The sequence below is a fragment of the Pleurodeles waltl genome, chromosome 4_1 (genome assembly GCF_031143425.1).
Source record: "Pleurodeles waltl isolate 20211129_DDA chromosome 4_1, aPleWal1.hap1.20221129, whole genome shotgun sequence".
Lineage (NCBI taxonomy): Eukaryota > Metazoa > Chordata > Amphibia > Caudata > Salamandridae > Pleurodeles > Pleurodeles waltl.
In genome coordinates this window covers 974,097,960-974,111,433 of record NC_090442.1, presented here as the reverse complement: position 1 = coordinate 974,111,433, position 13,474 = coordinate 974,097,960, and the positions used below count along the sequence as shown (strand labels likewise).

At 44.5% G+C, this 13,474-nt stretch overlaps 1 protein-coding gene across 1 annotated transcript in view; it reads left to right on the top strand.

Moving 5' to 3' along the window:
- GRAMD4 (GRAM domain containing 4) overlaps positions 1-13,474 on the top strand; it is a 479,241-nt gene that overhangs the window by 365,037 nt on the left and 100,730 nt on the right. The window contains exon 9 of the mRNA XM_069229727.1: positions 1,506-1,597. Coding sequence (XP_069085828.1) covers positions 1,506-1,597 — 92 coding nt within the window. The remainder of the gene's footprint in view (positions 1-1,505; positions 1,598-13,474) is intronic.

Genomic DNA, 13,474 nt, shown 5'->3' with positions numbered 1-13,474 from the left:
GAAGGTTGCCAGGGTCTATTATCTAAACTGTGCCTAATACAGAGACAGACAAAGAACGCATTGTAAAATTGTGTTGTTCCCCCATTTGCTATTAAGAGTAGCACTGCATCAACAGAGGTGTGAACATTTGTGTAAAACACAGTCAAACTGAATATTTCTGTTAAATTGATACCCCACCAATGAAGATCCATAGGTCTGAGGCGTATGAAGGTCCACACCACTTAACAATATAATTCCTACAGAGGTTGACATATTGTCGCTTTACAGAAAGACAAGGTGAACCAAGGTAAAATACAGTAATCTATCCATTGTGGCAGATAAAAGTTTAGTGCAACAAAAGCAAAGTTTTTATAGATTCTCACAAGGACAAGTTTGGTCCTTATAATTATACTCTCGGTAGTCTCTCGTTATTGGCTGCCCAGCTGTTTCGTTGTGCCGGTCTCCGAGGTCGAGCCCGCCTTTCCTTTGAAATTCCACCAGCTTTGCACTCTGCAAGTGACAGGGCACATGTGATGTGCTCCTCTTTGTGGTAATGCAGAGGTATCTTGCATTAGTGTCAGAGTAAAACTATTTTTTTATTAAATGGATTAACAATGCATATATAAATTAAGTAATTCTGAATGCTTTCACAGGTTATTCATTTCAGTTCTTTTTTTCTCAGTTGGAATGTGTGAATATAAGCGAAAAATTGAAATAATAAGTTTGAACTTGAATACACTTTCACATACAAATAAGGGACTAAGGCCCTCATTCCGACCCTGGCGGTCAAAGACCGCCAGGGCCGCGGGCAACGGAAGCACCGCCAACAGGCTGGCGGTGCTTCCCTGCCCATTCTGACCGCGGCGGTAAAGCCGCGGTCAGAAAACCGGGTCTGGCGGTTTCTCGCCGGATATCCCCCGGTTTTCCGCCGGATATCCCCCGGTTGTCCAAATCCGCCATGGCGGCGCTGCAAGCAGCGCCGCCATGGGGATTCTGACCCCCTTCCCGCCACCCTGTTTCTGGCGGTTTTTACCGCCAGGAACAGGATGGCGGGAACGGGTGTCCTGGGTCCCCTGCACTGCCCATGCCACTGGCATGGGCAGTGCAGGGGCCCCCTAACAGGGCCCCAGCCTGCTTTTCACTGTCTGCCTAGCAGACAGTGAAAAGCGCGACGGGTGCAACTGCACCCGTCGCACACCTGCAACACCGCCGGCTCCATTCGGAGCCGGCTTCAGTGTTGCAGGCCCCTTTCCCGCTGGGCCGGCAGGCGCTAACTTGGCTAGCGCCCGCCGGCCCAGCAGGAAAGTTGAAATGGCCCCAGCGGGCTTTTGACCGCGGAGCGGCCATATGGCGGTTACCGCATGGCAGGCGGCGGTTAGAATGAGGGCCTATGTGTAGGACCTAAGACTTGTTTGTGTAATAGCCGTAATGCTAGAAAATAAATAACCTGGGCACAGTTATATAGAGGAATAAAGTCACGTTTGGGACAAGCCACTTTAACCATTTTTTTCTTCTTTTACACGCAGATTTACATGAATGCGGTTTGGCATGGCTGGGCCATACCTATGTTTATATTTTTAGCAATTGTGAGGTTATCCCTTAATTACCTCATAGCCAGGTAATGTATTGAATTCATTTTCTTGCTTGTTTTTCTTTATTTCTCTAAAATTCGTACTTATTATGTTCTTACAGTCGGTTATATCCTTTCACTTAGAATATCAGTTAGTTATATGAGCTGCACATGTAAGTCACTGTAAAAAAAAAAGTGTGCAATAATTGAAGAACGTGAACTTCTGGCATACAGTTGTAAGATTTTCCAACAGCGCTCTGGATTACTGTGATTAGTTGGAACCTGTTTGTCACTTCATATTAACCACCAACAACTTATCTGGGGGCTTGTGGGAACTCGGGGTGGTAGGAAACCTGTGGCTCCAAGCAGATTCCATGTCTTTCAGTCACAGAAATGTGATGAAAATGTATGTTTCTTACCAAAGTTTGGCATTTGCAAGGACTTCTGGGTAATCTTAATTTGTGAGAGCCATGCAATTCATGCACCTCTGGATTCCCCTGGTTGTTTAGTTTTTAAAATGTGCAGGTTTGCCTATGTGCTTGCTGAGATAGTGCCCTAAATTCACAGCTGCTCGTAATGAGGAAAAAAGGAGTTCTTAGAAAGAGCCATCTCATTGCCACATATATATATATATAACTGGTTCTAATTTTTTTTTATGTTAATCCACCACTTACACTTGTTGGTTTTAGCACCTCCAAAAAGTATGGCTTCCTAGCACAAATATTTCTCAAAGTATCTGAATGTGGAAACCAATTCTGAAGGTGAGCCATAAAGCCACATCAAGGCACCAACCGCTTTATGGCCCATTCTCACGCAATTCACTCACTACACCCAAGACTTTTGTACTGCTGCCCGTGGGCTCAATCCACCGATAGGTGCACTCATGTCAACATACCACAACCGTGCAAGGGCTTATCACATTTATATGCCACAGGATGGAATAAGTTTGACTACATTTTACCACCGGTCAAGTAACCGCCGCCGCCTCCTTCTTCATGAACATTACCAAACGCATTCCTTGTGAACCTTCACTAATGGCTTCCATGACAGCCACATGAGGCTCAGAAAGACATCTTGTATGTGGTAAATCCAACTCTTTCCATTTTGTTGATGAAAGTTGGGAGTGTCCAACTATGCCTCTGAGGCATCATTCCTCGTACTGAGTCAGCATGTCTACCTTTGAAATAAAGGTAAACATGCTGGAGAACACTGCTGAAGTACCCTAAAGAGAACGCCATAAACTAGGAATAACTGTAGTTTTTGACACACAGGGTAGTCCATGAGAATGTAGCATATTTGCCATCCACTGTTATTTGCAGGGCTGTGACGATAATGCACTTACCATACAGCAAACTGAAAATCTTCTAATTTCAGACGTAGGATGAGCAAGGCATCCAGGTCAAGCATGTACCCTTATGTGCTTTAGTAATTCAATATTGAGGTGAGTGTCGCACCAATGGGTTTCAATCCATAGGTGAAGATGAAGTTGTGGCATGTGTATCTGTACTCCTTTTCCTAACTACCTTCTACCTATGATATATCCATGTGAAAGCACACCTTCCGTAAGCCTTTCTTTCCCGTTCATGTCTCTGTCCTCATCAAAGTCCTGGTTACTGCTGTATAATTGCCAAGTGAATCTATACTAATGCCTTCTGTCCCTAGCTACTTGAAGCTCAAGAAAACGTGTCTTTCATGCGCCATCAGTGCACTTACTGTGCTAAATCTAACTCCTTCCAGTTTCTGGATGCTATTTGGGAGTGTCGGAGTATGCCTTCCAAGGCCTGATTCCTCAAACTGAGAAAGCACATCTACTGTTGAAACTAAGGCAAGCATGCTAGGGAATTCTGCCTTAGTTCCCTTAAGTAGTAAGCAAAACAATGGCCTGTTGGACTCATTCACCGACCCTTCTGCCTTTGCTTTGAAAGTGTTCAAACTCAATTAGTAACTTGTATCATAACCAATGTTATTGAAAAATGGTTCAGGATGCAATATCTTGTATGATGATTTTTTTTTCACATCTTATACTGTTGATGTGAAAACAATCAATATTGAGTCCTATACCCCCATACAACATAAAGCATGTAAGAAAACCCAGGGCTGGGTGAGATGGGTAATAGGGGATAGTAAACACAACTCTCCTACTTCTTTCCCTACTTAGAACAGAATTTACAGCAATGACATGGTCAAGCCTTTTTAGGTGTTTCAGAAATGTGAGCAGCAAAGTGTCACTCTTGCATCCTGCCACATTCTCCAGAACATATGAAATAGAGGCTGCTGTTTCTGTACCAGTACAACTTTCATTGACAGACAACTGTAAGACATGAGTCTTCCTGTGGTTGTCCGACAATAAAAAACATAAGCATTGTATGTTGGTATCTGGATCAGGTGGGTAAACAGTTTCTTGTACCAAGTGCAAGTTTTACAACTCGCATTGTATGGCTGAAGAACCTGGCCATTCTTATCAACTCCCCCCCATGTCGTCGTCATATTCAAGTATAAAGAAGGGCTTGTGAACATCTGACCACGAAGGGGCAAGTGCTCTCATCATGAATGGTAGTCAGCATATACACATCACACCTGCCCAAGAACTTAACTGTAAACAGTTCGTTAGAAATCACCGCAGTGCTCTGGGATTTCTGGAGATTCTTACAAACATCCTCTTGTAGGAATCCTTTGTGGCGACAACAAACTGTACCTCAGGCCACAATGCCAGCATTGTACAGCTCACTGAAAAGCTCTACTCCTGTATATAAAATGTCCATATAAAGGCTGTAACCTTTGTGAAGGAGGGGCTGGACAAGCTCCCATAAAATGTTTCCTGTAACTCTTAGAGTGGGAGGGCAACCTACAGGGTTTAGAGAGGGATCATTCCTTGTATACACTCTTGAGTTGCACACATAGCCAGTAGAGCTCTCACACAGCATGTACAGCTTGAATTCATAGCGAGCTCTTTTGCTCACAATGTACTGCCTGAACAGCAGCCACCCTTTGTACAGGATCAACGACTGATCAATGGCTATATTATTTCCAGGAGTATATATCTCTGGAAACCTGACAGATAAATGTTCCACGACAGGGCAAATTTTGAACAATCTTTCATGGTCTGGATGGTCCTGGGGCAATGCACCAGAATTGTTAGTGAAATGCAGTATGCGCTGCAATAGCAGAAAATGATCTCTGCTCATGTACGGTGCAAAGATGGGGGTTACCCAAATCATGGCATTAGACAAGTAGGACTGCAGGGTTGGTTTCCATACTAACCCCATTTTGAGCGTAAGACCCAAAAATATCTTCAACTCCTCATTTGAAGTGAGAGTCCACATGTGTGCCCTAGAACAAGGCCCAAGAGTGCCTCCATGCTCCCTCATATATTGTGCGGTATGCAAATTTGTTCGAGGAACTCAACATCTAAAAAGAGATGGATGTAGTCAGTTGGCAAAAAGGTGGCTGTATCAACCTTACATCCAGCGTTGCCAATGAGTGGAGGAATTTGGGGCTGAACTGAATTGGGGGGCTGCCAAGGGAGCCCTCTGTCTGTGCTTGCTGCAGCATGTGCTTGCTCTCTGGGTTGGTCTAACCTGCTACAGCCAACCACTGTACAGTCTGTGCTTGATAAAGGATAGCACAACTGCCATCATCATGTCCCTCAGAGTTGCTGGAAGGTGAGTCATCAAATGGGACTCCGCTGACTGAAAAATCACTTCCAGATTCTGCTCCATTTTCCTTTCCCTCAGATGCTGTCTCAGCATCTGCTGTCTTTGTCTCTGATCCTGTCTCAGAGCTGTCCTCTATGACCCAAGTTAGGGCTTGGTCAGCTGCCATCCATTGAGATACCATCTCTGCTATTGGCTAAAACTCGTCCTTCTAAAATACTATCCTACGCAGAAGGCAGATTTGTTGTTCTAAAGCAGTTGGTGGGTGTGTGCATGAGAGCTGTGTGCAACAGTAAATGAAGATGAAGTCACCTTACCTTATCTTCATTCCTAAATCTGCAAGTTCTCCAAAGACACATGAAAGGACAAAAAAAGACACAGTATTACTTCACCTTGCCACATACCCATCATCACAGGCTTTAGCGTTGATGGTACCCAGTGCAATAATGATTTTTGGCCTCCACCCATGACCTTATCCTTGGTTTCCCTCACTATTACCATGCCATAGTACTTATAATCTCTCCATGGCCCTCTCACATATATTTAATTTGCTTTGAAAGCACTGGCTGGCTTACCAACAAAAATATATATCTTCCTAAACAAATTCTCGTTAGCAACATTGGGAATAAAGAACCAAAGACTGTGGGGGAGACATAATGTCCCAACGTATTTTTGCACTTTGTATGCAGCTCTTTGATGCCAGTTCATAAGTCCTCGTTCTACTTTAGAGCTGTCTCTTATTAACTGCGGCAGCAAAAAAACCTCTGGGACAAAAAAAGTAATCCACTCAGCTATCGACATAAAATACAGATCTGTGATCTTCATAATACATGTTCTTTGCAGCAGATATGTTAACCCTCTGTGCTAATGTATGGCGAGTCAAAACTGCCACTAGATAAAACTCTAGCTCTCTTTCTAGCAGGAACATAATCACAAGAGTTATCTCAACATTTTTATTGCTGCCCGAAAGCTGTAGATACAAGGAACTCTGCAGCAGGTATTTTAAAATCATAAGTTATTGCTAAACACAACACCCTCCCGGAAGTCAGCACCCCCTTAGATCCTACTAGCGGTCACCAGTTAGTAATTATAGTTAGGACCTAGTTACTATGGAAAAAGGGTTTTTTCTCTATATCTTTGGCACTGTGTAACAAATCTTCCCGAAATGTTCAAAAAAAGTGTCAAGTTCGGTCTTGCTCTGCATGGAAAATGTTGGGATAATCTGTCAAACGAGAGCTCAGAAAAAAGAGAGGGGTTCAAAAAGTATGTTTATTGTATTAGTTCTCATAGACTCTTTAGAAACGCCTACCCCCCAACCATTGTAACGAATTACACCGAATTTGGCAGAAAGGTAGCTTTTGGACTGCAGATCACCCTTTTGTTTATTTGGTGTAAATCAGTTAAGTAGTTTTTGCGATTTTAAAGGGAAAGGATATTTTTATATCTAGGGCTGGGGATCCAGAGAGAACTCTTGCTGAGATCTGATTGTCTGACAACACTTTAAGTAAGAAGTGTTGGCAGCTAATTTGGGACTCGACTTCAGATGAAAAATGCTCCAGCTTGCTGAAAGTGGAATTTTCTTCTCTTTCCCTGCCTTCTAACATGGGTGTAGGGAAAAAAGCCCTCTAATTTTTTTTTATTTTTTTTATTATGTATCCTCTCTGGGAGGTGGTGGTCCATGCGCCCCCACCATATATTTATTTAATTTTACCCTGGGGGAGGTGATGATTACTGGGGCCTGAGGGGTGTTCGCGTAGCCCCCCAAAACTTTTTTTAGGTAGCCCCAGGGAAGTGGTAGTTACTGAGGCCCGTGCGGCCCTCTTAAATATATATATATATTTAATGTTGACAACTTTAAGCTCCAAACCCCTCTGGCTGTGTGTGGTGCAGGGTTTGGACCTTAAAGGGGGGTTGACCGCAGGGCCTCGCCTTAGGCCAGGCCCTGTAGCCAACTCAAGCCTCTCACAGCCAAAAGCCATGTGTGACGTGGGTTTGGGTGGTTATAGGTGGTGTGCTACCAGGGCCTGGCTGAAGGGCAGCCTTGCAGCCAACCCCTGTGCACGACGGTGGGTAGATTAATGTATAGTAATTAAAATTGCTTTACGTAAAAAAAAATAAAAAAAAAGAAATTCACTGCAAAACGCTAGTTAGGAAATGAATTCAAAAAGACATAGAAATTCACATAAAAAACAAAGGTTAAATTGACATTATAGGTAGGCTCACATATTAAATGTACAAAACCAGAGAAATTTAGCTGTTATAGTTATTTCAAGTAACGATAACTTGTGCAGTAAGGGAACTATAATATTTTATAACACCATTAAGAATGTGTCTGTAACATTTACAGTAAAAATAATGATGTGATAACTGTGCATGATGAGGGGGCGAGTTAGTTACCCTAGTGCACCAGTTATAGTTACTTCAGATACCTCTAAAGCTGAATTTCTATGGTTGTGTATGTTTAAAATGTGAGCCTAACTATAACGTCCCTGTCTCTCTCTCTCTCTCTCTCTTTATATATATATATATATATATATATAATTTTAATTTTAATATGTGTGTTTTACCTGTGGGCCGATCGCAGCCCCCAGGGAAACCACACGTTTAAACAAAAAAATAAAAAATAAAAACATTTGTGCCCCAAAGGGGGTAGTTCAGTTATTAAAAGGGCCCACACCCGCAAATGTCCTTGTTTACATTTAAAAAACAAAAAAAATTCATGACCTACAATTCCCCGGGGGGAGGGGTAATCGTGCCCCTGCCCCTAGGGAAAAACACCTTATTTTTCAAAAATACTGTATCCCTAGGTCAGCCAGTCCCCTAGCATTAGGGCCAGCCTCCCTCCCATGTTACTTCCCTGGTCTCTAGTGAGGTTTCCTGGCTGTAGATCGGAGGTGCAGCTGTGATCCACAGCTGGGAATCCCTTTCAGAAGGCCTTGTTTTGACAGGGGAGACTCTCCCCTTTCAAACAAGGCCCCCCTAAAAGCTGGGGACACCATTGTGGCCTCTCCTCCTCGCCCCTCCTCCTCGCCCCTTCCCCCACCACACACTCACAAAACAGTGGGAGAGGAAGCTTACCTGCTTCTCTCTTCCACTGCGATGGGGATAAAGTGACGTCAGCATGCCTCGTGGCGCCCTATCACACATGGCCGAGGGGGGGTGGAAGCGTTTCCGCTCCCACTGTTTTAAATTTTTTTTTTTAAAGGAATCCTCCAGTGCTAGCACCAGTGCAATCTTTTAAGCACTCCATGATGTAGGCTAATTGCCGACAGATGTACCAGGGAGGGGGTGCGTGTTTTGGCCATTAGGGTTAATCTAGGGGGAGCTTTTCAAATGATGGGTGCAGATAGGTGCATGCTTGGTTCCACAGGAGCAAGTGCAGGAGGTCTCTGCAGCCTGCTTGAGACCCATGGCTTGGTGTGAATGGATTGCTGGTACAGGATATCCACAGAGACTGCTCTTCACCACCTTCTGCTCATGCCTAGGAAAGCAAGAAACACAGTGTTCGATGGCATATGTTGCTGCAGATACACATGTTTAGCACAGTCCGCTGCCTGGTGTTGGGCTCGGAGTATTACAAGTTGTTTTTCTTCGAAGAAGTCTTTTTTGGTCACGGGACCGAAGGACTCCTCCCTCTTCGGCTCCATTGCGCATGGGCGTCGACTCCATCTTAGATTGTTTTTTTCCGCTGTCGGGTTCGGACGTATTCCTTTTCGCTCCGTGTTTCGGTTCGGAAAGTTAGTCAGAATCTCGGAAGAAAGCGTCGGTATTGTTCCGTTCGGTATCGGGATAGTTAGGTACATCGACACCGATCATCGGAAGACTTTGGGGTAGCTTCGATCCCCCATCGGGGCCTGGTCGGCCCGACCGCGTGCGACATCGAAGCCGATGGAACGGACCCCGTTCCGTTTCTGCCCAAAATGTCACAGTAAGTATCCTTATACAGATCAGCACTTGGTCTGTAACTTGTGCTTGTCCCCCGAGCACAAGGAGGATACCTGTGAGGCCTGTCGAGCCTTCCGGTCCAGAAAAACACTCCGGGACCGAAGAGCCAGGCGTCTACAAATGGCGTCCACGCCGACAAAACAACGTTTCGACGACGAAGAGGAAACATTCTCGGTTCCGGACTCAGAATCCGGAGACTCCGACGTCGAACAACAACAACAAACAGTGAGTAAGACGTCGAAAATAAAGACCATCGAAAAAACAAAAGCCCAGGGGACGCCACTGCCAACAGGCCATGGCTCGACCCATAAAACAGGCGACCCGTCGAAGGCGCCGAAAAAGGGCACGCCCATAGCGAAGACACCCGACTGCGGTCGAGGGACTGCCATGGAGCAACCTCGGAGCCGAGATAGCGGCTCCGAGAAGCAAAAACAAGATGCCGGCACCGAAAAACATCGGCACCGAGACACACTGCCGAAAGCCACAAAAATTCAGTCGGTACCGAAGCCGAAAAAAGATTCTCTCTCGGCGCCGAAAAGTTCCACACCTCCTTCCTACACAGAGGAACAAGGGATAAGTGGCCAGATGCACAGATTTGGACAAGAGCTCCAAAGTGTAGAATCAGACTACACACAAAAGAGACTGTACATCCAACAAGACACAGGGAAGATATCAACTCTTCCCCCAATAATGAGAAAAAGAAGGATCGGATTTCTCAAGGATGACGCACAACCACAAGCCAAAGTGGTTAAAAAAGTCACGCCTCCGCCCTCTCCACCACAACAGGCATCGCCGGCACAAACTCCGCCACAAATGCACTCACCAGCGCAAACTACTGTAAGTCAAGATAATCAGGATCAAGACGCTTGGGACCTATACGACACCCCAGTGCCGGACAATGATCCCGATTCATACCCCACAAAGCCGTCACCGCCAGAGGACAGTACCTCATACTCGCAACTGGTGGCTAGGGCAGCAGAATTCCACAATGTCCAACTGCATTCTGATCCTATAGAGGATGATTTTTTATTTAACACCCTCTCGGCTACACATAGCCAATATCAATGTCTCCCAATGCTACCAGGGATGTTACGGCACGCAAACAAATTTTTGAGGAGCCCGTAAAATCAAGAGCCATCACCCCAAGGGTGGATAAGAAATACAAACCACCACCCACAGACCCAGTGTTTATTACTTCGCAGTTACCACCTGACTCCGTAGTAGTAGGGGCAGCTCGCAAAAGAGCAAATTCCCATACATCTGGCGACGCCCCACCTCCGGACAAAGAAAGCCGAAAATTTGATGCGGCAGGAAAAAGAGTAGCATCACAGGCAGCCAACCAGTGGCGCATCGCAAATTCTCAAGCGCTGCTAGCCCGATATGACCGCGCACACTGGGATGAGATGCAACTTCTCATAGACCATCTTCCCCAGGAATACCAAAAAAGGGCGCAGCAAATAGTTGAAGAGGGACAAACGATCTCAAACAATCAAATCCGCTCTTCAATGGACGCAGCCGATACTGCAGCGAGAACAGTCAACACTGCTGTCACCATAAGGAGACACGCTTGGCTCCGCACTTCAGGGTTCAAACCTGAAATCCAGCAGGCTGTCCTTAATATGCCCTTCAACGAGAAATAACTTTTTGGCCCTGAAGTGGACACAGCCATTGAAAAACTTAAAAAGGACACAGACACGGCCAAAGCCATGGGCGCACTCTACTCCCCGCAGAGCAGAGGCTCTTTTAGAAAAACTCCATTTAGAGGGGGGTTTCGTGGCCAACCCACAGACACCACCAACCAACAAACAAGAACCACACCATATCAGGGTTCATTCCAAAGGGGAGGTTTCAGGGGATATAGAGGGGGTCAATTCCCAAGGAGTAGGGGAAGATTCCAGACTCCAAAAACACCTCCACCTAAACAGTGACTTTCAAGTCACACAACCCCGTCACTCAACACCAGTGGGGGGAAGACTAAGCCAATTCTACCAATCTTGGCAGCAGATTACAACAGACAATTGGGTACTAGCAATAATCCAACATGGCTATTGCATAGAATTCCACAAATTCCCACCAAACATCCCTCCAAAAACACGCAAAATGTCACCACAACATTTAGAACTTTTAGGACTAGAAGTTCAAGCACTACTGCAAAAGGATGCAATAGAGTTAGTACCAGTACAACAAAAAAACACAGGAGTTTACTCCCTGTACTTTCTAATTCCAAAAAAAGACAAAACATTAAGACCAATATTAGATCTCAGGACACTAAATACCTACATCATATCGGACCACTTTCACATGGTCACACTACAAGACATCATTCCACTGCTCAAACAGCAAGATTACATGACCACATTAGACCTAAAAGATGCGTACTTTCATATACCGATACACCCTTCTCACAGAAAGTACCTAAGGTTCGTATTCAAAGGAATACATTACCAATTCAAGGTGTTGCCATTCGGAATAACAACTGCACCAAGAGTATTCACAAAATGTCTAGCAGTAGTAGCAGCACATATCAGGAGACAACAAATACATGTGTTTCCTTACCTAGACGATTGGCTAATCAAGACCAACACAGTAAAAAAGTGCACAAACAACACCACATATGTCATACAAACCCTTCACAAACTGGGTTTCTCCATCAACTATACAAAGTCACACCTCGAACCGTGTCAGACACAACAATATCTAGGGGCAACCATCAACACATCAAAAGGAATTGCCACTCCAAGTCCACAAAGAGTTCAAGCATTCCACAAGGTAATAAGTGCTATGTTTCCAAACCAAAAGATACAAGCAAAATTTGTACTAAAACTTCTAGGCATGATGTCATCATGCATAGCCATTGTCCCAAACGCAAGACTACACATGCGACCCTTACAACAGTGCCTAGCATCACAATGGTCACAAGCACAGGGTCAACTTCTAGATCTGGTGTTGGTAGACCGCCAAACATACCTCTCGCTTCTATGGTGGAACAGCAACAATTTAAACAAAGGGCGGACATTTCAGGTCCCAGTGCCTCAATACGTTATAACAACAGATGCTTCCATGACAGGGTGGGGAGCACACCTCAATCACCACAGCATTCAAGGACAATGGGACGTACACCAAACAAAATTTCATATAAATTACCTAGAACTGTTAGCAGTATTTCTAGCGTTAAAAGCCTTTCAACCCATAATAACACACAAATACATTCTAGTCAAAACAGACAACATGACAACAATGTATTATTTAAACAAACAAGGAGGAACACACTCAACACAATTGTGTCTCCTAACACAAAAAATATGGCAATGGGCGATTCACAACCACATTCGCCTAATAGCACAATTTATTCCAGGGATCCAAAACCAACTAGCAGACAACCTTTCGCGAGATCACCAACAAGTCCACGAATGGGAAATTCACCCCCAAGTTCTGAACAATTACTTTCAAATTTGGGGAACACCCCAGATAGATTTGTTCGCAACAAAAGAAAACGCAAAATGCCAAAACTTCGCATCCAGGTACCCACACCGCGAATCACAAGGCAATGCTCTATGGATGAGTTGGTCAGGGATATTTGCATACGCTTTTCCCCCTCTCCCTCTCCTTCCATATCTAGTAACCAAATTGAGTCAAAACCAACTCAAACTCATACTGATAGCACCCACATGGGCAAGACAACCTTGGTATACAACTCTACTAGACCTTTCACTAGTACCGCATGTCAAACTACCCAACAGACCAGATCTGTTAACACAACACAAACAACAGATCAGGCATCCAAACCCAGCATCATTGAATCTAGCAATTTGGCTCCTGAAATCCTAGAATTCGGACACTTAGACCTCACGCAAGAATGTATGGAGGTCATAAAACAAGCTAGAAAAGCTTCCACTAGACACTGCTATGCATCTAAGTGGAAAAGATTTGTTTGCTACTGCCATACCAATCAAATCCAACCATTGCATGCCTCTACAAAGGACATAGTGGGATACTTACTACATTTGCAAAAAGCAAACCTCGCTTTTTCATCTATAAAAATACCTCGCAGCAATATCTGCTTACCTACAAACTACTCATTCATCGTCTCTATTTAGAATACCAGTTATTAAAGCATTCATGGAAGGGCTAAAAAGAATTATACCACCAAGAACACCACCAGTTCCTTCATGGAACCTTAACATCGTCTTAACAAGACTCATGGGTCCACCTTTTGAACCCATGCATTCCTGTGAAATGCAATATCTAACGTGGAAAGTCGCATTTCTCATTGCAATCACATCCCTCAGAAGAGTAAGTGAAATACAGGCATTTACCATACAAGAAC